This window comes from Vicugna pacos, chromosome 19 (genome assembly GCF_048564905.1).
Source record: "Vicugna pacos chromosome 19, VicPac4, whole genome shotgun sequence".
Taxonomy (NCBI): Eukaryota; Metazoa; Chordata; class Mammalia; order Artiodactyla; family Camelidae; genus Vicugna; species Vicugna pacos.
This window is the reverse complement of record NC_133005.1, coordinates 25,205,689-25,232,201: the sequence shown is the minus strand read 5'-3', so window position 1 is coordinate 25,232,201 and position 26,513 is coordinate 25,205,689. Positions and strand designations below refer to the sequence as shown.

Below are 26,513 nucleotides of genomic sequence, written 5' to 3'. Positions count from 1 at the left end.
GGAAGCGGTGAGTCACGGGGTGAAGGCTTGTGCTACGTGAAACTCTGATAAGACCTCGCTATGAGGCAACAAGAAGTGAATCATAGTGTTGGAAGGCACTTTAGGCCTCATGAAGGCCAAACCCCGGCTTATGGATGGGAAAAACGAAGCTCAAGAGGAAAAGCAACTTGCTCAAGTTCACTCAGCAAGTAAACAGAGCCAAATGCAGGGGGGTCTCCTCTCTCCCAGTGCCCTTTTCTCACCATCGAGGCGGCTTCTCAAGAATTCTGAGTTAGGGGGATGGGGAGAAGCCACGGACAGCTCATGGACTCTACAGAGTGGTCGGGAGAGAGTCGAGGTGGGACTAGCAAGGGCACAAGTGTTAGGACGGAGGGCAGGAATCAGCCAAGGAGGCGATGGCCGTATGGGAAGGTGAGTGAGGGCAGGCCAGAGGGAGGAGGAAAAGGCGGAAGAGAAAGGAACAGAGTGAAGGTAGAGGAAGTGCTGTGAAAACGGGGTCTGAAGGGGCCTGGCAGAGTGAGGGGAGCCTGAGGGGAGAGAGGGCTGGAATGACAGTCTGATGGTGGAGGAGTCCAAGGCTCGCGGAGACGCTAAAGGGAGTCAGGCGGGGAGGGGTCCCCAGACCCGACCAGGAAAGGCACAGAAGGGAGTCTGACGGGGTAAGAGTTCCAGGATCCGAGTAAACACTGGGGCGAGTCTGACGGCCAGGCCAGGGGGAGTCTGAGGGGGCCGGGCCGACTCACCGCGCTTGTTTTTGGTGCCGTGCTTCTTGGCGGCCGTCAGCTCCTGCTCGATCTTCTTCTCCAGGAATTCCTGCTTCTTACTTAGCATCTCCTCTGTGTCCCGCAGTCTCTGGATGGCCTCCTGGGGGGTCGGGCCGCCCTTGCCGGCCTTACCCCCTCCAGCCCCGAACAGCTTCCCGAACACCGACATGGTTGCTACTCGCCGCGCCGGCCTGCGCCGCCCGTTCCGGCTCGGCTCGGCTCCGGCGCCCGCTCCCGGCCCCGCCGCTCCCCGGCCGCCGCAGGCCTCTCTGCCACCTCCGCCCCACAGCTGGGCCCGGCCGCGCCACCTCCCACAGGCCCCCACGCCCGGCCCCGGCGGCGTCAGGGAAACACGCCGCCGACTACAGCTCCCGGTGGGCAACGCGGTGGCTGTGCCTCGAATCTAATACAGGGAGGCGAGCTGCATGCCGGGAACCTATAGTCTTCCGGCTTATGGCGCTCGGCGGCGCGACTTTTTGGTCTACAAGGGTCAAAGGGCGAGGTGGCATGCTGGGAAACGTAGTTTCCTTGGAACCAGTCTGCGTTGAGTAAGACAGGAAGAGAAATAATAGTGTTTCTAAATAAGTAATTAACATTAAGCACATTCTATGATCCACGCGCTATGAAAATGCTTTACGTGCATCATCATATTTCTCACGAGAGAATACTGTTACTATTTTGCAGGTGCGTAAACAAGACTCAGAAATTGAGCCACTGACTAGTTTAACTTACTAGCCCCGTCTTTGCATATGCTGTTCCCTCTACCTGCTATGCCTTTCTACTCCTTACTTACCTAACAGGTTCTTCAAAACCTAGTGGAGGGTAACAGCAAAGCGAGACTGCAAAGGTTCAAAACCCACTTTGAGTATGTACTTGGGCAATTTACTTCCCCTAGTCTGTGTGCTTCCCTTTCCAAAACTATAAACTGAAGATAACTACAAGACCACTTCCAAACTTATGTGAGCTAGGAATGTAAAGTGCTTACTTAGCATAGGCCTAGCACAGTAAGTGCTCAGAAATGTGTATATTATTCTGGGTGATCATTATGCACAATCATAATTAACCTGGAGAAGACCCAGAACTTTAAATAGTAGCAGAAGTATTGAGAATTTTTTTCTCTTCTGCATTATGCAAGTCCAGCTGGTTGTGGGGTTACATTTCATTGTTTTCCCTTGTCTTTTGCTGTCAAGAATTGAGGGAAGTGATTAGACAGGCTTACTGACCCTGACTGGTTTCCAACAAGGGGCAGAAAGTGCCAAGCTGATAAAGGCAGGACATTTCTCTTTTTCCACAGCTGGCTCCTTTATTCCAAGGACATCGTTCTACAACAGGACAACTTATGTCCCACAGCTGCTTGATTAACTCCAGGGACGTACTCCAGTGTCTTCCTCTTTGCCAAACTTTCTGTTTTAAGGCTGAGCTCCGAGGGAGGGAAGAGCCTGTAACAAAGTAATTAGCACCACCACCAGAATGAAGATAATAATAGCAGAGCCTTCTGATAAAAGACCCTGTGGCCCAATCAAAAACTGGAGCTGTCTCAACCAGCTACCTGGCTGACAGCTCCCCACTCGAGTGTTTTTCTTTTCTCTCTTTCTGAGCAATAAAAGTAGCTCTTTTTTCACTTTGTCCCTCTGCCTCTATTGAGAATTCTTTTTCAGTCAGCAGGCATAGACCCACACATTTGGGGAAAGGGGTTGCCCACCCATGTGGTGGGATTTCCAGTTTAGGGGTTTCTCTATCTGCTAACAGAATCACTTCTCCATCGATTAGCAGTGAGGCTGTGTCTAGCAGCCAGTACTTCCCCCAAGCCCACCAATCTGATCTGCTGCTTCTAACCTTGCATTCATTAGTTAGTCTTGCATGAAAACAAAGACTGAATCAGTTCTGAGTGAGGATCTGAAGGGCTCTTCAACGAAGGAAAACACAGCTTCTTTTCCATTCCTTCCTGGACCCTGTCACTTGGGAAGAGAGTTTCAAGTAAATGAGAACTTTACAGAACTTTTCCTTTATTATTTCACATACATTAGTCTTGTCTCCTCCCCAGACTATTATGTAGACATGTAGACAAACACATGCTTCAGTTCTTGTTGTAATCTGCCACAACCCCAGCCTGCACATACACGTAACCATTTCCAGAGGATGCGAGTTCATTTCACACAACTTTCCAGGTTGGAAGAAATCTTTCCAAGAATTCACAGCAGCATACATTGTGAAACATAAGTCACACTTGTATTTGTTTTATAATTGAGACACTGATATGTTTTTATCAAAATAAAAAAACAAAGATGGTATAGCTCAATGGTAGAGCACATGCTTAGCATACACAAGGTCCTGGGTTCAATTCCCAGTACATCCTCTAAAAATAAAATTAATAATTAAGCTTAATTACCTTCTCCCTAAAAATTTTTTAAAAATTTTAATAACAAAATAAATAAATAATAAAAACAAGGAGGCTTAAATCAAGCCATCTCATGTGGTACAGCAACCTCTCCATATCTAAGCAATATGCCCCTACCCTCTCATCTAAGTCATGCTGCAACCAGGCACACAGGTAGCAAAACACCTGCTGGGGTTGATCTATGACCCAAAGAATATATGAACAGGCAGATGATGTAGACGTCACCATCAGCAGTCTCCTATTGCTAGGGGGGAAACAGTGGATGATAGTAGAGCCCCTCATGTCATAACTCTGGGAGCCCAGTAAAACATCTTGGGGATATGATAGCAGAAGATTCATATTTAATCCTGAGTACCTCCCAATCAATTGGTGTGGACCTTGGATTACTGGGTTGAGAAGAATTCTGAGGTTGCATCAGGACTCTGTAAAAATGTGCTCTGCTGAGATCAATTATTGATGTCAACCTAGCGTATGGAATGGGAGGTGGTGATGCATGGGCAAGGAAGCTGTCATCCTGGCTAAGGATTCAACTGTCTTGGTAGAGATTCACAGGGTGTATTGGCTCAATACTGGAGAGCTCTGGGCTTTCCTGGCCTTCATTTTTCTGGACTCTTGGGCTTTTCAAACTGTGACCCACTGGTATTACCTCATTAAAAACAATGTGAAAAGAATGAGCTTCCATTACTTGCAACAACTTGGATGACTTACAGATATCATGTTGAGTGAAAGAAAAATCAGACACAAACGCCTGTATGATTCCATCTATACAAAGTTTGAAAACAGGCAAAACTAATTTCTGATCCACAGTAATAGGAGTCAGAACAGCAGTCACCTCCTAGGGTAGTACAGACCAGGCAGGATGACCTTTGCGGGGTGCTGACAGGTTCTATATCAAGATCCAGTGGTGTTCACATGGGCAGGTACAAATTTATATTTTTATACTTAAGATCAGTGCCCTTTGCATACCTTATGTACTTAAATAAACATGTTATATTGCAATCTTAAAATATCTCTGGTAAGAGCAGCAATAGAAGCATACAGTTTTGATTTGTTTACCAAATACCTTGCATACAAAATTCCATCTCATCTCCACCCACCAAAGCCCCATGAAATAAGTACCATTATACCAACCTCTATTTTACAGTTGAGGAAACTGAGACCCACAGAAGTAGAAACTGCTCAAGGTCACATGGTTAAAGACACTCTGCCATATATTTGTATCTTTCTTAAAAATGTGTCAAGAAAATCTGAATTAGTAAAACCTATTATAAATAATGGGGTTTGAATTATGAATAATGAAAATTATTATGACTTGGTCTTGCATAATTATACCATCAAATACAAAGGACTTTGCTGATTTTTAGTTGTAAAAACCAAGTCAAACACAGTCAAATACAAAAGACTTTGCAGAGTATATCCAACACCCTTTTCTGATAAAAATATGCAGCAAACTAGGAATAGAACTGTTCAACCTAATAAAGTGAAAGTCTTGTACACTGAGAAGTACAAAACTTTGCTGAACGAAATTAAACAGCTAAATAAATGGAAAGATATCCCGAATTCATGGTTTGGAAGACTTATTATTTGTAAGGTGGCAACACTCCCCAAATTGATCTACAGATTCAGTACAACTCCTATAAAAATATGAGCTGCCTTTTCTGCAGAAATGGATAAGATGATTCTGAAACTCATATGAAATTTCAAGGGGACTTGAATAGTCAAAACAAAACTGGAGGACTCACACTTCTTGATTTCAAATCTTACTGTAAAGCTACAGTAATCAAAATAGTGTGGTACTGACATAAAGATAGATATATAGATCGATGGAGTAGAACTGAGAGTCCAGAAATACACTCATACATCTATGGTCAATTGATTTTCAACAAGATTACCAAGACCATTCAACAGGGAAAAACAGTCTTTCAACAAATAGTGTTGGGATAACTGGGTATTCAAATACAAAAGAATGAATTTGCATTCCCCCCTCAAACCATATACAAAAATTGACTCAAAATGGATCGAAGGCCTATATGTAAGAGCTAAAACTATGAAACTCTTAGAAGGAAACACAGGTGTAAACTTTGGGGCCTTCAATTAGGCAACAGTATCTTAAATATGACACCAAAAGCACAAGTAACAAAAGAAGAAAATAAATACTGTGGACGTCATCAAAATTAAAAACTTTTGTGTATCAAAGTCCATTATCAAGAAAGTGAAAGGACAACCCATAAAATGAAAGAAAATACTGGCGAATTCCATACCTGAGAATACTAGTTAATATTCAGAATATATTTTTAAAAAACTCTTACACCTCAAAAAAAAAAGGACAAAAACCCAATTAAAAAGCATTGAATTGTACATTTTAAATGGTTAAAATGGTGAATTTTATGTTATGCGAATTTTAATTTAAAGTGTGTTGAAAAGAAAACACATTTTGGTGCCCACCACACTAACCTAGATTAGAACTGAGGCTCTTCTATTCATCCATGTAGCAAGGTGCTTCATCTGCCTCTATTTCCCAATCTGTGAAAGAGACATGAACTTCCTCACCAAGCCTTTCTGAGGATTCACTGATAACATAGGTAAAGGGCATGGCACAGAATATGCATCCAATATGTATTTACAAAATAAATAAACAATAACAACAGGAATAATTGTAGTATCTATTGAGCCCTCACTGAGTCAGATGGCTTACACAGATTATCTCTTCTCGTTTAATCATCCAACTGTAGCTCAATGAGGTAGGTACAGATTACAGCTGAGGAAACAGAAGCTTAGAGAGGTTGAATGCCTTATCCAAGGTCACACACCATTATTAAGTGATGTGGCTGGCATCTGAACCCCCAGAAAGGAATAGAAAATCTTTAGGGAGCACTCTGTGCTAAGCAAGACACCAAACTGAGCAGTTTACATGCATTACCTCATTTAGCCCACACAACTGCATGAAGTGAGCATTATTATTGTCCCCATTTTGTACATTCGATGCTGGAGAAACAGAGAAGTTGAATAGCTTGCTCAAGGTCACTCAGCTTGCAGGGGCAGAGACAACTTACTTAGCCACCATACTTATACTGCCTACATCTGAACGAATGAATGGACAGAGATACGAATGTAACCGAGCAAGGGCTCCTGTGTCCACAGCACAGAAAGCCAAACTCTGACAGCTGATGTTGGTGGCAAAATAAGGGTTTATTTGCAGGATGCCAAGCAAGGGAGTGGGAGACAAGTCTCAAATCCGCTCCACCTTGGTCTCTGAGTCAGGGAAGTTTTAAAGGGGAAGAAAAAAGGAACTGGGATTAATCATTGTCTTGTGACATTTGTGTCTTAATGGTGGTGTAGGGAGTCAGCATGTCTCTATTTTATGATTCTCTGGCCAAGTAGTCCATGGCTTGGGGGTCTGGGAGCTCATCTTGCCCTGTAGAAAGTCTCAGTTTTTACATTAATGATGATGTCTATGATAGCAATTTTAGTACATGAATTATGTTATCAATAACAGCAATCTTGGTCATCTAACTGGTCAGTTAGTGTTCAGTTAGCACAGGATTGAGGTCAGAGTGGACAAGAAGGGGATTGAGGTCAAAGAGGACAAGTACAAGAATAAACTTTTAGACAGAGAAATTTGTCATAAACTCCATAAAGGAACTTGGTTTTAGGGAGACTCAGCCTCACACACAAATAAATGAAGTGTGATGGGCCTGGGAGCAGGTATGACCTCCCTGGGGAATAGGGCAAAGTTAGCAATAGGGGTAGGACAGGCCCAGTAGAACCTGAGAGGCGGAAGTGGAAAGCTCCATAGATCTTTCATTATCTGTTTGGTTCACCATGTACCACCAATGCCTAGAACTATGTCTGCATATAGTAGATGCTCATCAAATATTTGTTGAATGAATAAATGAATGAACTGAGGTAGCAATGACTGGGGGTCAGGAGAGCTGGATCTGAACTCAGTTTGCCAAGATGAGGCTTTGGAAAAGACCCTTCCCTTTCTGGGCTTCAGCTTAGTCTCTGTGATTCTACAAAAAGCCCAAGGCCCTGAAGTTGGGCCTTGGCCTCTTGCCTCAGGTTCTGTGCCTGATCATACACCAGCCACCCTTGGCCAGTAGTGAGTCACCCCAACCCTGACGTAGAATCTGCTAACCTCCCTGACCACCACCACCCTTCAGACCCTGAGAACCCATGACACACTTGCTGGCAGCCTTGGGGGTTGGCAGCGTCTGCAGCGGCCACCTCCACTCCTTTCTCCCCACGGTGATAAAATTGGTCCAACCGGTTCTCTTGGGCGAGGCAGGATACCTGCTCTGGAACTGGGACTTTCAAGCCACAGCCTTTGTCATTTGTCCCAGATATTCTCAGCTCCTTCTTATGACAAAGAAAAGAGTCCTTTATATCAGATGTTAACTCCTAGCTCTCTCTCAGCCTGCATGGCGGATTCTTACTGGGGAAAACTTACCCTTGGCCTCTGTGGGAGGAGGGGTGAGTAGAGGGGGCCTTGTTCTCACAAAGTATGTCAATAAGTGTTGTCCAGCAATTCCTGGGTAGGTCTAACCACTGGAGATTTATCAGTGAATAAACAGACAAAAATCCTTGTCCTTATGGATCTTTTGTTTCTAGTGAGGAGAACAAAGAAAGAAATGTCTAATACAATGTCAAGGATGATGAATAAAAATGAAGCAGGGTAAGGGACTAAAGAATGATGGAAGTAAGTGAGGGTTATTTTAAACAGATTAGCCAGAGAAGACCTCTCTAAGGAAATGACTTTTGGACAAAGGTGAATAGAGGGAAGCAGCCAGCCATATGAAAATCTAGGGGAAGAGCATTCTAGACAGAGGGAAGAGCAAGTGCAAAGACCCTGAGGCAGGAACTAATCTATATGATGGAGCAATAGCTAGAGGGCAGGTGTAGCTGGAGTGGGAATATGAAAAGAGGGGGTAGGGGGGAGAGTATAGCTCAAATGGTAGAGTGCCTGCTTAGCATGCACTAGGTCCTAGGTTCAATCCCCAGTACCTCCACTGAAAAAGTAAAAAAATAAATAAACCTAATTACCTCCCCACTGCAAAACAAAAAATTTAAATAAAAAAGAAAAGAAAAGAGGGGTAAGAGGTGAGGGCTGCATCAGGTAGAACCTTGAAATCTACAGGGAAAACTTCAGATTTCATTCTGGAGAGACTGGAAGCCACTGAAGGGCTTTAAACAGGAAAGTGGCATAACCTGATTGAGGGTCTAGAAAGATTCCCTGGGCTGCTGTCAAGAGAATGAATCATAGTAGGGGAAGAGAGAAAGCAGGGAGACCAAAGGGAAGGCTGATGATACAGTCATCCTTGTAGGAGAGGCTGGCATCCTGGACAGAGCAGTGTGGCCAAGGAGACGAGCAGTGGTTGGAGCCTCAGAGAAGTGGTTCCAAAAAAACCCCATAGCCCATTAGAGCTGAGGGCTTTAGAGATCCTAAAAGAAGACAAGAGCTTTGGAGTCTGTCAGTCCTGGACTGGAGGCTCTGCTCCACACATTCTGGCTGTGAGTCCTTGGGCAAGTTGTGATGCCTCTCTTGAGCCTTGGTTTTCCCACCTGTAAAATGGGTGTAATGAGATAGCCTGCTTCCAAGGGGTGTCTTGAGGACTTAGTAACATGTAAATAAAGCATAGAGCACAGGGCTTGGTGTTTAGTATATAGTCAGTAAAGTCACAACTCAACTACCCACATTTATTGATAGAGAAACTGAGGCCAGCTCTAGCTGAGAGGTAGACAGAGGACCGGAAGAAAAGGAAGCAGAATTTACAGAGTAAGTCATATACCTATAGAGACTAGAAATAAGATGAATGAGTAAAGTGGGCCAGGAACGTGAAAAATCATGTGGCCACGTCTGGCCATCTTGCTTTCCCACTTTTGAAACAAATGTAACACATGTACCCACCTAAAGGGGCTGGTGGCCCAGCTCCATCTGCCTGCTGCCCAACTGTGCCAGACACCCCATTTTTCAATGGAAGTTAGAAATCCAGATTTTTATGTGAAATCTCCCAAATTTTTAATTACATTTTCTAATTGCTTCTGGAGTACAGGAACACAGTAAATCTTTACATGTTGATCTTGCTATTATTTCAGCATCCTTGCTATTATCTCCCCCTTTCTGATCCTTGCACAATTTCTTTCTTTTCTTGCTTTGACTAGGTCTCCAATATAATGTCAGTCACAATAGCAGACATCTTTGTCTTATTCCTGACACAGACAGAATACATCTCACCTTTCATGACTGCAGTCTTTTAATTTCATTATTTTTCAACGTTGGCTCATTTTTTTCAAACACTGTGAATGCCAAAGTCTATCTGTAAGCAGAATTCAACCCATGGGCTGCCAGTTTGTGATCTCTGCTTTATCTGAATTCTCTCTCTGAGTTGTGACAACAACCTCATTGGGTGAGTACTATACTCCCCATTTGATGTATGAGGATTCCAAGGTTCAGAGAGGTTAAGTGACTTGCCACAGTCACACAGCTGGGAAGAGGCAGAGCCAAGATTCAAACTCAGCTCTGCCTGATGCCAAAATCTGTGGGACCCTGGATTCCCAAGTCTGTTCCTCTTTATAGTATACTCTGTCAAGCATCTTGGGGCTCTGTGAGGGGTCCTGGGGCCCAGGAGAAGCTCTGTCATCAACTTTGAGTGACCCTTGACCACAGGCCTTTCCCTCTCTGGGCCTCAGTCTCCCCATCTGCCAACTTAGGACAGCTTCAGCTATGAGAACCCCAACATTGCCCCAGCCTCCTCTCCCACAGTCCAACTTCACACCTCTGTTAAATACTAGACCTGATCTTGATATGGCCCTTGTTTTAGGGCCTGGCTTGGCCACTTACTGCTTTGTGACTTGAGGCTACTAAACCTTGCCTCATCTCAGCTGTAAAATGGGATTAAAAGTAGGACCTACCTTAAAGTGCTTAAGACACGCCAGGCACATGATAAGTGCCTACTAAATGTTAACCCTCATGAGTATTGTTAAGTACAGGCGTGTGTACATTGACAGGAAGTAGAGACAGAAATATAACTTAGGTAGTTGTATTACGATGTAGATGTGGTCTCTAACATTTCTTTCACTATCATTGTTACAGTTTAAAAAAATGTTTAATGCACCCATGACTCTTCCATTACAGAGAAAAGAGAGTATATTCATTGTAGAGAAGAAAATTCCTTAACCCAACATCCAAGGCTCTCTCTGATTTGACATCAACCCATACTTCAGTAGAGCAGAGTGGCTAAGGGCACCTGAAGGCAGGCCACCCCAGCCTGAATCCCAGGTCTGTGACTTACTAGCTGTGTGTTTGGGCAAGAAACTGCCTCTCTGTGCCTCTGTTTCCTCATCGACAAAATAAGGAAAGTGACAATTCTCACCCAATGGGGCTGACATGATATGATATAAAAGTCTTAGCACAGCATCCATCCTGTGGAGGCTTGAAGCGTATTAGTAATTATCATGATCCACCCACTTCCCCAAGTCTTTGTCATCCTAGACTATTCACCAGGCGCAGAACATAACAGGCCTTGCATTGTCATACCTCGAGGTCTTTGCTCATGCCGGCTCTACCTGGCATGCCTTTGTCCGTCTGTCCACCCAACATACTCTGTCAAGGCCTAGATCAAGTGTTAACCTCCTTTGAGACTTCCTGTCCCCACTAGTCCCTCCTCCGGCCTTTCTGCGGGCTTGGTACGCTTACCACACTCACCCCTCAGCTGTGCACAGCTGCCTTACTCATCCCTCCTCCTGCATCTTATCCTTCCTGAGGATATGAGGAAGTTTGACTTGCTCTGAGCTCCAGCCTCAGACCCACACACAGATGTCTGAGGGATGTGCCAGCCTTCAAGGAAACCCAGTGATAAAACTGAGTCTGACAGTCCTCCCACAACCTGCCTGGTCCGCTCTCCAGCCTCAGTGTCCTCTCCTGTAACTAAGGCAGTGTGGCCCAGCAAGGCGGGGGTGAAGATAAAGGAGAAAGCATTGCTCAAAGTCCCTTTTCTCCCTTTCTGTCTCCTAGTGAGCCTGGTTTGCTCCCCACTGGATGAGCTGGAGGCGGGGAAGGGAATGCTGGATGTGGGGGCATCTATGGCCATCCAGAGACCCCTCTGGCTCTGGCCAGTTTCTGATTCCAAAGGGTTTGGGGCGAGGCCCAACATGCTACATTGTCAAGTGAGCACAAACCCCTTCCTCTGTGTGTTTCCAGGGGCACATTCTGAAATAATTGTCAGGATGCACTAAACCTTTTTAAGGCTACTGGGGCAGTGCAGTTGTGTGTAAGGAGCCATGGGACCCCTCAGCCTGCACACGCTTTGGAGAAGAGAATGTTGCCACCTAGGGGCTAAGAACGAAACTGCCAGAGCTAGGGCCTGAGCCATCTGGACACACATTTTGATATAAACATTTATCGAGCACTTTCTGAGCACTGAGCACTTCCTGCGTGCCGGGCACAATACCCAACCCTTTTCACATTTCATCATACTGGATCCCCATGACAGTCCTATGAGGTAGTACTGTCCTAAGCCCCACTGTACAAATGAGGAACACAGGGCTCAGAAAGGTGAAGTGACTTACCCAAGGTCACACAGCAAGTGAGTGTCAGTGCTTGGATCTGAAGCCAGATCTGGCTGATAGCTGCACTCTAACAATGGTAGATACCCAAGAGCCTCCTATATGCCTACATCACAGAGTGGCCAGGGGATGCTGTGAGGAGCCTCATATGAAAAGGTCCAGCAGATCAGGGCTCCAATCACATCAGGACTCCTGAAGAGCAGCTTGACAAGAGGCTACCCTGGAGGAGGGATGGGCAGGCTGCCCTGTCTTCTGCCTCAGGCAGCTTGACCACCAGCCTGGACCAGCCAGACCCTGGGCCACTCAGGCTTCACCGTCTCTCTTGCCATCATCCCTGCCTCAGATTCCAGGATGCTGCAGGGCTTTCCAGCAGGATAGGGGACACAGCGGGGCGGCCATGGGCTAGGGTTTACAGATGACATTCCGAAAGGATTTTGACCAATGGCTCACTTCCATTGGGAAGGATCTCTAGTCTGCTCCCAGAGGCCCTGGACCCAAAGGTGAGAATCAGGCAAGACCCTGGGAACAAACACCAGGGGTTTGTCACTCTGAGGCCTGGATGTAGACGGGCACAGCAAGCATGGTACATGGGCCCTCAGCCCCTGCCTGCAGCTCTGCCAGTGCCAGGTTGGAGCCCAGGCCTTCGGCGTGCCCAGGCACTACCAGCTCAGGTTCGCCCCCTACTGTACCCCCTACTACGATGGACAGCACAGCATCTGGCTCCGAGAAGGGGGGCTTGCCTGGGGTAGCCTCAGGCACTGGCCCAGCCTCTGTGTCCTTAAGCTCCTCCAGCCCCAGTGGGTCGGGCAGGGGGGTTACCACCTTGTGCCCTCCACTGCTGCCCCCGCGGGGGGCTGCCCTCCTCCGGGGGGGCCGCCGGGCTTGCAGGTCCTTGTCCTTTTGGGGGCCGAGGCGGCAGCGGTGGTCCTTGAGGTACTTGTGGCGGGAAAAGCCCTTGGCGCAGCCAGCGCAGCGGAACTTGTAGTTGCCAGTGTGGGCGCGCTGGTGCTCGGCGAGGTGGGCGCGGCGGCTGAAGGACTTGCTGCACAGGGCGCACTTGTGGAGCTTCATGCCTAGGGAGTAAGGGGAAGGCAGTGAGAGGCGCCCAGATCCTCTACCCTAAAATGGTGCCTTGGCCCGTGGAATAAAACCCAGTTTCTCAGCTTGTTCTATAAGCATGAATGTGATCTGGGCTCTGCTCCCTCTGGTCTCATCTCCCATCTTCTCCCAGCCACTTACTCTGTGCCAGCCACACTCACTCTCCTCAAATGCCTCTGGGCCTTTGCACTTGCTGTTTCTCTCTGCCTGGAATAGCATGCTCAGCCCCCAAACCTTGGCTAACTTTGCCAGGTCACCATCATCTCTCTCCACTCTGGTCTGGCCCCTTCAGACCATTCCTTACAGGGCAGCTAGAGAGATCTTCATAAAACCTCTCCATGACATTCCCTGCCCCAAATGCCCCAGAGATTTCCCAAGTCTGCCACAAAGCCACATGGCAACTGACAACCCCCTTCACCTCTCAGCCCCATCCCCTCCCTTTCTCCCCTCTTGTTCTCTGACACCAGGCCTCCTGCCCACCTTTCCTTGCCTCAGACCCCCGCCAGTCTCTTCCCTGCCTTTGCATTTGCTGTTCCCTTGCCCTGGAAGCCATTTCCTGGCTCTTCTCATCCCTCAGACTCAGCTTTCATATCACCTCCCCTCGGAGGCCCTCCCTGATACCCACCTCCCCTCTTTCTCTGCCCCCTCACTCTGTTTATTTCCATCTTTGCACTCAGCATATTTTGCTGTAACATACTTGTTTGCTGTTCATTTTTGATCTCTGCCACTAAATGCTAAGCTTCCCCAGGAGGGCTGGGTGGCGTTCTGCCTGATTCCCCCATGGCACACCCCCAGTGCCTGACACGTGGTAGATTCTCAGTAGTAACTCACTGAATGAATCACTGGTACTTCCATGTTCACCATGAAGTCAACTCCATCCCACACTCAGCCTGTGCCATGGCCCCCTCAGCCTTCCTGGGATGATGGCTCAGAGAGGGGCAGTAACTTGCCTGAAGCCACACAGCAAGACAGTGGTAGTGTCAAAAATCAAGGCCAGGCCCTCTGTCTCCAAGTCCTCAATCTACTCTCCAAGTTTTCAAACTTTCTTTAGCCCCTAAATCCTTTCTGTAAACCAGGGGTTGTTAACCAGGCATGACTTAACTCCCCAGGAATCTTTTGGCTTGTCCCCTGGAGACATTTTTGGTCATCACAACTGTGATGCAGAGGCCAGGGATGCTCCTAAGCATCCTACAGTGCACAGGGCAGCCACCCACGACAAAGAATTATCCAGCCCAAAATATCAATAGTGCCAATATTGAGAAACTGTGTTCTAGACCAGATGGTATGTGGAAAGCCAGCCAAACTGCTCTAGGAAAGCAGCAGCCCCAGGGAAAGCTCCATGGAGTCCCCAGGGAAACTGAATAGCGGTTAACAGAGACCCCTACTCCACACCCCAGCTGCCGTGCTCTGCCCAGGAGACCAAGGAACCTCCCTGGCCTTATCTGGGACCCTCTCAGAATTGGATCTCCCTCCACACCTGACCCACACCTCGATCACAGTGGGTGTCTCTCTGATATATAGTCATCTCCTCTCGAGTCAGCTTCCTGGGCGACTGTGTCTGACTCACCTCTGTACACCTGAAAATCCTAACACAGGCTGGGCTCACGGCTCACGGGAGTGAAAGTCTGTTGGCTGGAATGTACCAGGAAGCGATAATAAGCCTCATGGGATGTGTCTGCTCTTTCTAGGGGGCCTACCCCAGGGGGCCTGAGCTGAACCAGACCCTCTGGGAGGTCCAGGAGCGACTTACCGGAGTGGGAGAGGATATGAGCCTTCAGCTTGTCTGGCCGGTTGAACTCCTTACTGCAGCCCGTGTGTGTCCTAGAATCCAAAACACTGATCAGGAGCGCTGGCCAGGATTTTCTTGTTGGCTCCTCTGCTCCCCTGGGCAGGAGGGACTCCCTCATCCACCCTCAGGGCTGGGCAAGGAAGCAGGGGGCGGTGGGGAGCAAAGCAGCCCGGCAGGACCCAGGACAGGACAAAAGAAGAGAGGACCTTCAGCCTTCAGCTCTGCCCCTCGTCTGTCCCACAGCTGGGTCTTCTGCCCCCTCCCACCCACGCCACTCTCTACTTACGAGAAGGGGCATTTGTATTTCTTGAATGGCTCATGGATCAACATGTGTCTCTTCAGTTTGTCCTTGCGGTTGAATGCAGACTCACACACTGAGCATTCGTAGGGCTTCTCACCTGCATCAGGAAACACAGTTGGGGGACCAAGGGTCCCATGAGAGGGGATCTGAATATGGGGCACAGGGGTCCCCACTAGAGGGCAGTAACTCCTCTAGGGAGGTGGCCTGGGGGAACACAGCCTCTCTCATTCCTCCAGACTCTGTTTTGCCAAGAAGAGGGGGCTTTTTCAGATAGGATGGTCAGGAAAGGCCTCTCTGATGAGGTAACATCTGAGGTGAGACCTGAGGTGGTAAGGGAGAGAGCTATGCAGAAATCTGGGAGTGAGGGTCCCAGGCAGGAGGAGAGGTGGGGGTGCCTGGTGTGTCTGAGGAACAATTGGGAGGCCTGTGTGCCGGGAATGGAGCAGGGGAGGGATAACGAGGCAGAAGATGAGGTAGGCAAGGCAGCCAGGCCCAACAGGGAGGTCCTGGAAGGCCAAGAGTTTTACTCTGAGCCAGATGAGAGGCCAGCAGAGGGGCTGAGCAGAGGAGGGACAGGATCAGACTTGAGAGTTTCACAGGCTCCCTCTGGCTACATGGAGAGAACAGCCTGAGGGGGTGAGGGTGGAGACAGGAAGGAAGGAGGCTGGTGCAAGAGATGGGAAGTGGCAAAGTACAGGCAAAGTCCAGAAAACAGAATCGGCAGCCCTGCCAATGGCCTGGCTGTGGGGCGTGAGAGGAAGATAGTCAAGGATGAGTCTAAGGTCTGCACTGAGTGACACTTGCTGAAACAGTGCCCACCACAGGGGAGGGGGAGAATTACACCTTATCTAGTTGAATCCTTGCAACAAATCATCAGGAAAGTACTAGATGAGAAGACTGAGGTTCACGGTCTACAACTGGTATTTGGGGGTACTAAGATTCCAGTGCAGTAATGTGCCCAAGCCCACCTGAGATGCCCCAGGTCATCTGCTGCAGACTCATGGGCGGGGCTGAGGGTGGGGCGTGGAAAGCAGCTCTCTCCTTACAGGGGTTATGGGTCACAACCTGCCCTTTGAAACAGGGCTATTACTGGAATGTTTTATTTCCTGCCATTATTTCCTCTCTGTTCTCCCTCTGGAATGAATAAAGTACTTTTGAAAGATCCCAACCCAGTGACTGAGGAAATTCTGGTCCTTACAATGAAATGTTCTGCAGTCATTAAAAAGATTAAGGTCAGTCTGTGTTTCCTGATCTGGAAAGATCTACTGGCCATACTGCTAGGGGGAAAAGAAAACCATAGGACAGCTTAAAACAGTCCCATTTTTGTTAGAAAAAAATACAATCCTCATCCTCCAAAAAAGCCCTGGCCATATGTGTTTGAATATACACAAAATATGCAAGGAGAAAGCTAGGGAGGGAACACACCAAACTCTCAGTAGCAATTAGGATTTGAAGGAGGAATTTAACATTTTTCTACAGGTACTTCAATACTGCTTCCTTCCCATATGCTCTTACAATAAGCATGTATTACTTTTGAATAATAATAATTTTAAAAACCATGAAGAAATCAATTTGGCAATATCTACCAAAATTGCAAATGCATTTTTTTTCTTCTTTTATCGTGGTAAAATAGACATAAAATTGACGATTTAAACCATCTTTAACTATACAGTTCAGTGGCATTAAGTACATTTGTATTGTTGTGCAGGCATCACCACCATTCATCTCAAGAACTCCTTCATGATCCCAAACTGAAACTCAGTACTGCATATACATTTTAACTTAGCATTTCCATTGCTAGGAATATACACTACAGATAATGCTCCCAAAAGCTTGTCAAGAGACCCACACAGCATTGTGTGTACAAACTAACAGCTGAAAAAATAATTTAAGTGTCCATCCACATGGAAATGATTAAATGTAAGATGATAAATGCACAATAGTATGTAGCTGAGAAAAAGAAGATGCTAGTAGAAACATCTTCAAGGTGCATTGATAAATGAAGTAAAAAAGGTACATATAGAGTTATAATATCTGCTCATTTGTGTAAAAATAAGCAAGTGTTTTGTATAGACGTAAAATAAAACTAGAATGACACAGACGAGACCACTAACAGCGATTCTCTTTGGGGAGGGCAATTAGGAGTACTTTTCAAATTGCAAACTCGAAGTCACAACCTGATGGTGGTTATTTTAAAAAATAAAACTATATGGATAGAAAATACTGTCTTGTGAAATTCTTGTTTCAATATACTTTGTGTGTATATATGTGTTTCCTGGGTTGCACGTAAAATGTATTTTTTACCATAGGTCACAATAAAAACCAAACCAAAACAAAACATTACATTTGGATTGTCCATCTGAGGTGAAAGGGGGATTTGTTTCACATATATGCTTTTATCCTAGCAAAGATTTTCTCCTCAGGTTTTCTCCATGTTTAGATCCTTTTCAGTGGAAAACAAAATAGAATTTTTTAACTAATAAAAAAAATTTTTAATTAAAAAAATAAAATGTCAGCATGTCTCAACTGGGGAACTAAGGAGAGGGGGTTTTGTTCAGGTTTGGGAGGGAATTTTGCATGGAGAACAGCACCCCCACCTCCAGGGGCTCTGAATGGTCCTGGGGGGTTACTGTCAGGGGCAGAGCCAAGAGTCCCCCATCAGCCTCCAGAGGCTCATCTCTACCCTAGTGTTGGTTGGAACCCCTTGTTCGCTTGAGAGAGCAGGTGGGGAGGAGGCCAGGAAGGAGACGGGGAGGGGGATAAAGAGAGGGAGAGGGAGGGCCAGGAGGGGGATGGGGAGGAGGAATAGAGAGAGGTTGGGGGAAGGGGAAGGGGGACTGAGCAGGAGTTGGTCGGGGGGCAGGGTACCCACCTGAGTGGATGTGAGCATGCAGTTTGAGGTAGTGCTCCCGCCGGAAGAACTTCTTGCACACCTGGCACTTGAACCTGCCCCCACTGCCATGGGTGGGGAGGTGACGCCGCAGGTAGCGCTCACAAGGAAACACCTGGCAGAACAGGAGTCAACGGCGTCAGGTCTGACTCACCAGCCCTTGCCATATTCTGAGCTCAAGGGGCCCCTCATTACCAGCCCTGATGGAAACACCTTCCTTTCTGCCCACCAAGGACCAGGGCCCACGGTACCACGCTGAGCCCTGAGGACGTCACAGCTCCCAGTCTCCACCCAAAAAACACTCAAGAAGCTCTGAGCTTCTGCCCAGTCTGTTTTTTCTGTCCAGAGAGGCTTTCTCTCTCAGCCTGACAAACTCCTACTCTTCCAACTCAGCTGTCACTATTTCTGTGAAGCCCTCTATGACTGCTCAATGCCATATCAGGCAAAGCAAATCCTGCCCTTGAATATGCACCCACATTTTTCAAGTCAGCATCTAACCCACTGAATCACAGCCCTTCGCTCATATGGAATCTCCAAGACTGCGGAGAGGGGCTTTCATTTCCCAGCACAGGGCCTGAGTCAAATGAATGACGAGCAAAGGAATGAATGAAGAAATCAACAAATAACTGAAGAAATAAATGGAAAGGTAATGAAAAACCAGAAAATACAGCAGCCAAAATCTCCTTCCTCACCAGGCATAGGAAGGGCATTCATTTTTTTCATTCCATGCGGTCAAGGGCACAGACCCAGCTACTTATTAGCCCCACCATTTCCCAGCTGGGTGACTTTTCTGTGCCTTGGTTTCCCTGTCTATAAAATGGGGATATGCCTACCTCCTAGGGTTAAATGAGTCAGTTCAGATAACATGCTCAGAACAGTATCTGCATGTGGTTCTTGCTAATTCATGATAACTTTTATTCAGACCACAAATTTCAAAACCCCAAATTAGGCTGTATAATAAGAAACATCTACAATGAGGGAGAAGTGAAACCAGGGCTGTCCTGGAAAATCTTCCATGTAAGGTTGTAAGAAAATGAGTAGAACAAAGAAACCAGTTAAACACATCAGGGGATGCAATCAGCAAAATCCAGACTTCAGGAAACTCCACAGGACCAATGGCCCAGTTTCTTCAACAAATAAATTAAAAGGGGGGAAAAAAAAAAAGGAGCACTGATGGGGGGAGCCTGTAGATTAACAGGAACTTGGGTCTATCACCCAATCACAATATATGGGCCTGATTCAAACAAACAAACTTTAAAAAAATTGTGATGTTTTAGGGACAAGTGGAAAATGGAACACTGCCTGGATATATGATGACAATTAAGGGACATTGAGGGCTTTCAGATCCACTGAAAAGAAGAATCAATAATAATAACAAGGACAACAAGACATCAGGAAGCTGGAGGCCACTGTTCAGATGTTGGGTCTGGTCCTATGCGGCCAAGGGCACATGAAGAGGCCTCACTCATCAGCCTGGCCTGGACCGCTCAGCCCAGCAGCAGATCCAGAATGGTCACGGGTGGTGTCCAGTGGGTAAGACAGGCCAGGCAGAGCTCTCACTCTTCAAAGATGAAGTGCTGTCTGGGGAGACAACCCCAAACTTGGCCCTCATGTACTGAGGTAGGAGGGGAGAAGGAGATGGAGATGTCTTAGGGGGAAAGGGCAGGGGTTGTCACCTTTTGGCAGTGCGGACAGGGGAAGTTGTGAGTGGCAGTCTGCAGGTGGTGCTCCAGTGCCTCCGGGGTGGAGTACTTATTGACGCATTTGACACACCTAAATGGGAAGGAACAGAGAAGTGAGAGAGCCACGTGTGTACTGGCTGGATCCCTGGGGCTGGGGTCTCCCAGCAGACGTGGGAGTTAGCCCCTCCCCTCCTCTGACATCAGGAGGCAAAACCCTACAACTAATTCATTCTCCAATCAGTCCACTCTTTGCCTGCCACTGTCTCCATCTTGGTCCAAGTTGTCATCATCTCTAGCTCTAGGGCATGAGCAGTAGCCTTCACCCTGCCCTAACTCACCCCCTGTAGTCCATTCTCCACAGGGGAGTCAGCAGGAGTCTTTGAAAGTTAAAATTAGACCATGTCACACTCTTACTTAAAAGTCCCCATGTTGGCTTACAAGGTCCTACTGGTCTGACCAGTCATACTTCCACCTTCACCTTTCTCCACTGTCCACCACTCATACTCTGCTCCAGCTACTCTGGCCTCCTTAATGTACCTCAAACACACCAAGTTCAATCCCACCTCAGGGCATTTGCACATGCTGTTCCTATGATCTGGAACACTCTTCCCAAAGTCTTCTCCTGGGAAGCACCTTTCATCCTTCATGTCTCAGCTCAAATGCTATGTCCTCAGAGAGGCCCTCCCTGACCACCCTGTCTCAAGCTGCCCCACAGCCCATCCCTAGCCACTCCCTACTTTGTTACCCAGTTTTATTTTCTTCTTAGCACTTATTACCTGGAATTATTTTGTTGATTTACTTACTTGATTATTATCTGTCTCCTCCACCAGCAAGTGGGCTCTGGAGGCCAGGATTATATCTGTCCTGTTCATAACCTGTCCTGAGCACCAGTGACAATCTGTTATATGAAAGAGTCAGACAGACAAGGATCCAGGCCTGGCTCCTTCCCATCTCTGACCCTCAGTTTCCTCACCCATAAAATGGGGTAGGAATTCCAAATGGACCTGCCCCTCAGTCATTCTTAAGATTATCACAAGAGTCAAAGGACACAGGGGTGCCAAACAGCTCATAAACACAGTCTTCACTCTTAACATTACTCTGGTTAACATGCCCCCAAAACAGCAGTTTCAGGCCACAAGCCACTCTGAGTAAAAGACCCCACCATGAAAACATTCACCAGCAAATGGACCCACTTACAATGCAGCACCAGTAAGGCATACCAGAGGTAGATGGGCAATTCATGCCAAAAACAGAAATGTGTGCCCTGCCATCTGTACGCCAGGGCCACTGGGAAACCTGCGGGCAGGCTGCACCTGTGGTGGGCCCCTCTCACTCAACACCCTGAAAACCACAGGCTAAATGCCTCCAGATGGAAAGACAGAAAGAGGAGGTGGGGTAGGAACAAAGCTACCAGGAAGGCAGAGGGTTCGTAAGCTTGGTGGGAGGAGAGGGTGGGAATCGCACAGACTTTGGCAGCAGCAAGGAGGCACAGGTTTGTGTGGGAGGCGGCTTAGCTTAAATACCATTGAAATTAAACCTTCCTGCCAGAAACGCCACCTGAACTGAGTCATGCAAGGTAACTCCCCAGTGATGGGCCCAACCATCATCAAGCATCTCCTGGTACAACGTGGGGAGAAATACACAGCATCACTTGATACTCCTGCCAAAAGTGCTGATCCTGGATCCACCAGGAGATCAAATCAGACAAACCCAAACCTGACTTTGGGGCCAGCAGTTCTGATGGCTACAAAGGCCCTCTGACACTCTAATCCTGGCAAGAGAACCTGAGAGAAGTGACTGACTGCAATCACAAGGCTATCAGAATTGGGCTCAATCCTCAGCCTGAAAACTCCAAAACCAGAGCTATGAGGCTTCCAAGGTCCTAGACAAGAGTTTCAATTCCAGCTCTGTGCTGACATTGTTACTCTGGTGGGCAGGTCACTTCTCCTCTCTGAGCCTCAGTGCCTTCACCTTCAAAACTGGGAGAACAACACTGCTATGGACTGAACTGTGTCCCTCTAAAATTCATGTGTTGAAGGGGGTGGGGGTTACATCTCAGTGGGTAGAGCACATGCTTAGCATGCACGAGGTCCTGGGTTCAATCTCCAGTACCATGATAAAACATAAAAAAATAAATAAAAATAAATAAAATAAAATTCATATGTTGAAGTCCTGACCCTCAATGTGATGGTATTTGTAGATGAGCCTTTGGGAGGTGAATAGGTTTTGATGAGATCTTGAGTGTCAGGTCCTCCTGATGAGATTAGTGTTCCTATAAGAAAAGACCAGAGAGAGAGGGCACCCCCCGACCCCCGCTCCTCTCATATGTCTATAACATTCTGTTATGGAGCCAGAGCTGATTGATACAACCTACCTCCCAGGTTGCAGGGATCAATGTCCCTAAGTCAGAGTTTGGCACATAGTAGGTGCTCCCTTCCTTTTACTTGGCATCGCAACCCAGAGAGAGCCACACAGCTATAGAAACTCACAGATAATCCACAGATTGGAAAGGCAAAAGAAAAAGAAAATGCCCTCTGAGCACAAAGGTGAACTATTCATTTTGACCCAGAAATATCTATCCCTTAGCTGGTCAGAGCTTCACCTAGTTTTGCAGCCTCTCTGGCCCCATTCCCCAGTCTCTCCCAGGGCCAGTGCCCATCACCCCATTTCTTGAGTCCCAGTCCCTCTGCCAGCTCCTCAAAGCCCTTGTGATTTCTTCAAGGCCCTCATGCCCCAGCCTCACTCTCTCCCCCAGGCCCCATATAAATATCCCCTCCCACCTCCATTCTACAGAACAGTCATTCTGAACTACTTGCTATTTTACTTTACATCTGTACACTTGCTGTTCCTCCTGCTAGGAATGCACTCCACCCTACCCACTGCCTACCTGGCAAACTCCTACTCATCCTTTAAAAACCAGTTCAGGTATCATTGCTCCTAGGACACCTCTGCCCTACCTCCCACCACAGTACTTCTGTACTTTATATACATATGCCTAGGATTTATGATTTTATCACAGTATATGATAAGAATACACACTTGTTGCCCTAAGCAGCCTACGCATTCTAAACTCAAGGTCTGTATTTACTTATTTCTGAACCCCAGAAGCCTCAGCCCAGAGTTACAGGGGGACCCCATTAACAGAGGTCGTCAGCCAAGTCCCAGCAGATACAAGTTTGTAGAGAGAAGCAAAAGCCATTTAACATGAAAACATTCACTAATGAACTGGAAGGAGTCCCCACACAACACCCCTCACTTGTTTCTCACTGGCACCTATCCCCGTGCGCTGCATGCTAGGCTTTGGGAGGCAGCTGCTCCCAGAAGACACAGGACAAATGCGCAGCAAGATGAGCGTTGGGCAAAAATGAGCGATTCCACCAAGTCATGAAAATGATGGTGGGTATCCACAGATGACACCATCAGCAAAGGAGAGTCTGCAAGAGGGACAGGAAAGCAAAGAAGGTAGAGACACTCCACAAGCATGATCACAGGATTAGTAGCTCCAAAGGGAATGATTTGAAGATCTAAGGACTAAAAGCACGGGGCAAAACTGAGGGAGTCCTTCATCATTTCCACCAAAGGGACCCTTTTTATGACTGAAACAGAAGACTAAAGTGATGTACAGGATTCTCAGAAAAAAATCACCCAAAATAAAATCTACACATGGTTCATCCCTTGTTCATTCCCAGAATCAGCATATAGCTTCAACTTGAATTCTAAATATCATGGATTATAAAACAAATGAAACTTATTTTCATGATTTTTGCTTTCAAATATGTCCTTGTTCATTTTTTCATGTAAGAATCAGTGCATCATTCCAAACTGTAACCTAAATTTTGTAGATTACCAGAAATAATACTATTTTCATAGTATTTTACCTTCAGGTAAAAAAATCTTTTTTCTGCTACAAACAAGGAAAGATTAGCTTCCCTTTTTTGAGTTTTTTTTTTTTTAGGATAAATATCTGCCACATTCAAGAATGATACAGGGAGGGCCGGCATCTTTTCCTCCATCAGTGCCAAGGGGCAGAACCCACTCTGCCAGGCTGGATCCTGGGGCCCTTTGAGATGTCTCACTGGTCCTGAGCAGTCAGAATGACCAAGCAGACCCCAGGCTCTCTGCCGGGAGAGGGAAGTGGGAGGGCACGTACTTGTAGACAGCGCTGTCCTTCTTGGGGCTGTGCTGCGGCAGGAGGCTATGTGAGTATTGATGCACGCCTAGGTCGTACAGGGAGGGGAAGTCCTTGCCACAGAGGTGGCAGCGGTAGCTCAGCTCCTCCTGGTGGCTCTTGATGTGCTCCAGAAACGTGTCGAGCTTCGGGAATGTCTGTGCGCAGCTTTTGACCACACACTTGTACACCTTGAGGGAAGAGGCAGAGCAGGTGAGGGAAAGTAGGAGAGCTGCCTCCACTGCCACCCCAAACCCTGTGGCATCCACCTCAAATGCTGCTGGTGGGAGATCCAACCACTGTTCCCCTGTGGCCCTGCTGCTGAAGCCCTGGTTTTATTTTGATCAGAAGGTCCCCTCCTCTCAGCCAGTCACAACAGCCCCATGACCCTTCCCGCAGGCTCTGTGTGTCCTAGATATACTTAGAAAAATTATCCAAAACCCAGAATGATACCATCCTGAAAGGATGTGAAAAGATGACATCATGTCCTTCCAATGTCGCACTACAATAGTGGCTCTCCAACCTGAGCGTGCATCACAGTAACACATTGTACCACTTCCAGAATAACTGATTCAGCTGGTCTAGGTGCCCTGAATACGTGCATTCCCACCAAGTGCCCAGGTGATGCTGAAGCTGCTGGTCCGGGACCTCACTTTGAGAACTGCTGTCTAGCAAGCAGTTAGGTTAAGGCAGTTAAGACACCAAGGGTTATCTCACTCTCTGGGTGATGTGACTTGTTTTGACTGTTTACTGCTGATTAAGACCCAAACTCTAAAGTTAAATATTCACTTGTAGAAAACTGATCCAATGTAAATGATTTCTGTCTTGTGGAAAAGATAACCCCAAAGGTTATGGGTTTTGTTGCCCTGTAGGATATTAACCAGATTTACGTCTAATTTAGCAATCTTATTTCAGGATTCTTTTTTTTCACTAACATAGTTATATATGGGTATAGATATCAGTGTTTCATATCCTCTTTAACTGGCTTTGTCATCCTTCCAGTTCCCTCATTTACGAGGTAAGTAAAATTCTGACTTATGTTCACTATGCTATTTGTATGAGAATTATGTTTTTCACATTTTGAAAATTATACTTTGACAAGTAGTATGTACTCCTCATAGGGTTGTGAGACAGTTAGGGTTGCATGGCATATTCAGGGTTTCAATTCCACATGCTCCTTCTTCCTACCAAAGTGAACCTTCATTTGCTCAGAGTGGCAACATGCCTAGTTAAAACCCTTGATCCCCTGGCTCCCTTGCATCAAGTGTCAGCCATATGACTCCTTTCTTGCCAATATCTAGGCAGTAGTCTTTGGGGAAGGCATGATGCCTAGAACAAAAAGGAAAAAGCTTCCTAGAAGAAGTCCTCTCTGACTTCTGCATTTGTCCTGACTAGAATATAGATGTGATGGTTGGAGGTATAGCGGCCATCCTGCAACCTTGAGGATAAATGCCACATGCTAAAGATGGCAGAGCAGAAAGCCAGGAGAACCCAGAGTCTATGATGATGTATTATCTGACCTGCTATATAAGCCCAACACTGTCTACTTACGGACCTTTTGTGATGTGAGAGAAGTAAAACCCGTTATCTATTATTTACAGGATAACAATGCATTCCTAAGTGATAGAGCACATGTACTGGCTCTGACCAACGAGAAGGCTACAGAAAGCTTCTGGGAAAGGTTTCCTTGCTCTGAAAGAAGACACGAAAACATAACCCCTTTATGCTCATGGATAATACTGTGTCTGGACTTCTGCTGAGAAAGAGCAACCACCATCACAGGACCACAGGTGAACCATCAGTAGAGGACAAGGCCAAACCCTAAGATAGTAGAGACAAGAGATAGAAACACACAGGGTCTTGTTGCTGGGTTGAGTCAACTCATTGTCTCAGGCCCAGAGCTGCCCTATCTTGACAGCTTTTTATGAGAGGAAACAAACTTCCTAATTGCTTAAGCCAGTTTGAGTCAGTTTTCTGTGATTTTCCCTGAAAACAGCCCCCCTGCTACCCAGCACCCACCTACCTGCTCATTCTTATGCTGGGTCATGTGGGACTTGAGCTGGAAGTAGGTACTGAACTTGCTGGGGCAGAACTGGCACAGGTAGGAGCTATCAATGAGGACCACCTGCTTGGCCTCCAGCTTGTCACCCTCATCCTCGCCTGCTGAGGGCAAGGCTTGGGGCTGTGGGGTGCTTGACAGGGTCTGGTCCAACCCTGTGGAGAAAGCCAGGGAGGCAATTCACTGAGAAACAAAGAGTCAGGACAGAGAGCCTTGCCACTCAGGAAAAATTGCTAGAGCACCCGCTGTGTGCTCCGCTGCATCCACCCCGCCACACACCACGTGCTCGGTGTTGGACGACACACTGAAGGCACTGCACTCACGGGCAGCTGGTGTGCAGACAGAACCACCCCAGGGGCTTAAATACTGAATATTTACACTCCCATGGATGAATAGCTATTGCCTCCAATCCCCTTGCAGGCCTCCCCCTCAGACACTCTAGACCTCTCTGTGGTTGTTAACAACCCTGAATATCACTCCGAGCTGTGCTCATGATGCCTCCCAGCTCCTTTTTCTGATTACAGCCATCTGTTTAGTTGCCTTTCCCTCACTCCCCCTGAGGACAGGGACCTCGGACCTCATCGCCATAGGCCCAGTGGCCTGGCACACAGTAGGCCTCCATAAGTGTTTGCTCAATGGTTGAACCCTTGGGGCTAGGCACTACAGGAGTTTGGAAAGAAATGGTTTCTTCTCCAGAGTTCACAAGAACTCAGAGGGCACACACAGAATGGCTAAACACAGTAGGGCTAGTCCAAACCAGAAGGTCATATAAAAGTAGGCATATGTTGCTTGCAGAGAA

General features: G+C 47.0%; 2 protein-coding genes and 1 long non-coding RNA gene across 5 annotated transcripts in view; 1 reads left to right on the top strand and 2 right to left on the bottom strand.

Moving 5' to 3' along the window:
- The window catches only part of CHMP4B (charged multivesicular body protein 4B), a 37,029-nt gene extending 35,937 nt beyond the window's left edge, over window positions 1–1,092 (bottom strand). The window contains exon 1 of the mRNA XM_006202638.4: window positions 744–1,092. Within this exon, the coding sequence (XP_006202700.3) occupies window positions 744–933 (190 nt within the window). The 5' untranslated portion in view covers window positions 934–1,092. The remainder of the gene's footprint in view (window positions 1–743) is intronic.
- A 113-nt stretch (window positions 1,093–1,205) lies between these two features.
- On the top strand, window positions 1,206–2,392 carry LOC140687416 (uncharacterized). The gene is made up of 2 exons (XR_012061696.1): window positions 1,206–1,448; window positions 2,059–2,392. It is a non-coding gene; the product is annotated as an uncharacterized lncRNA (long non-coding RNA).
- A 357-nt stretch (window positions 2,393–2,749) lies between these two features.
- Window positions 2,750–26,513, bottom strand: part of ZNF341 (zinc finger protein 341) — a 43,267-nt gene continuing 19,503 nt past the window's right edge. For all 3 annotated transcript variants that reach the window (XM_072944048.1, XM_072944049.1, XM_072944050.1), the window contains 7 exons: window positions 25,679–25,869; window positions 23,638–23,846; window positions 19,482–19,578; window positions 17,788–17,920; window positions 14,901–15,012; window positions 14,576–14,646; window positions 2,750–12,800 (listed from right to left, as the gene is read on the bottom strand). In XM_072944048.1, the coding sequence (XP_072800149.1) occupies window positions 12,271–12,800; window positions 14,576–14,646; window positions 14,901–15,012; window positions 17,788–17,920; window positions 19,482–19,578; window positions 23,638–23,846; window positions 25,679–25,869 (1,343 nt within the window). In that variant the 3' untranslated portion in view covers window positions 2,750–12,270. The remainder of the gene's footprint in view (window positions 12,801–14,575; window positions 14,647–14,900; window positions 15,013–17,787; window positions 17,921–19,481; window positions 19,579–23,637; window positions 23,847–25,678; window positions 25,870–26,513) is intronic.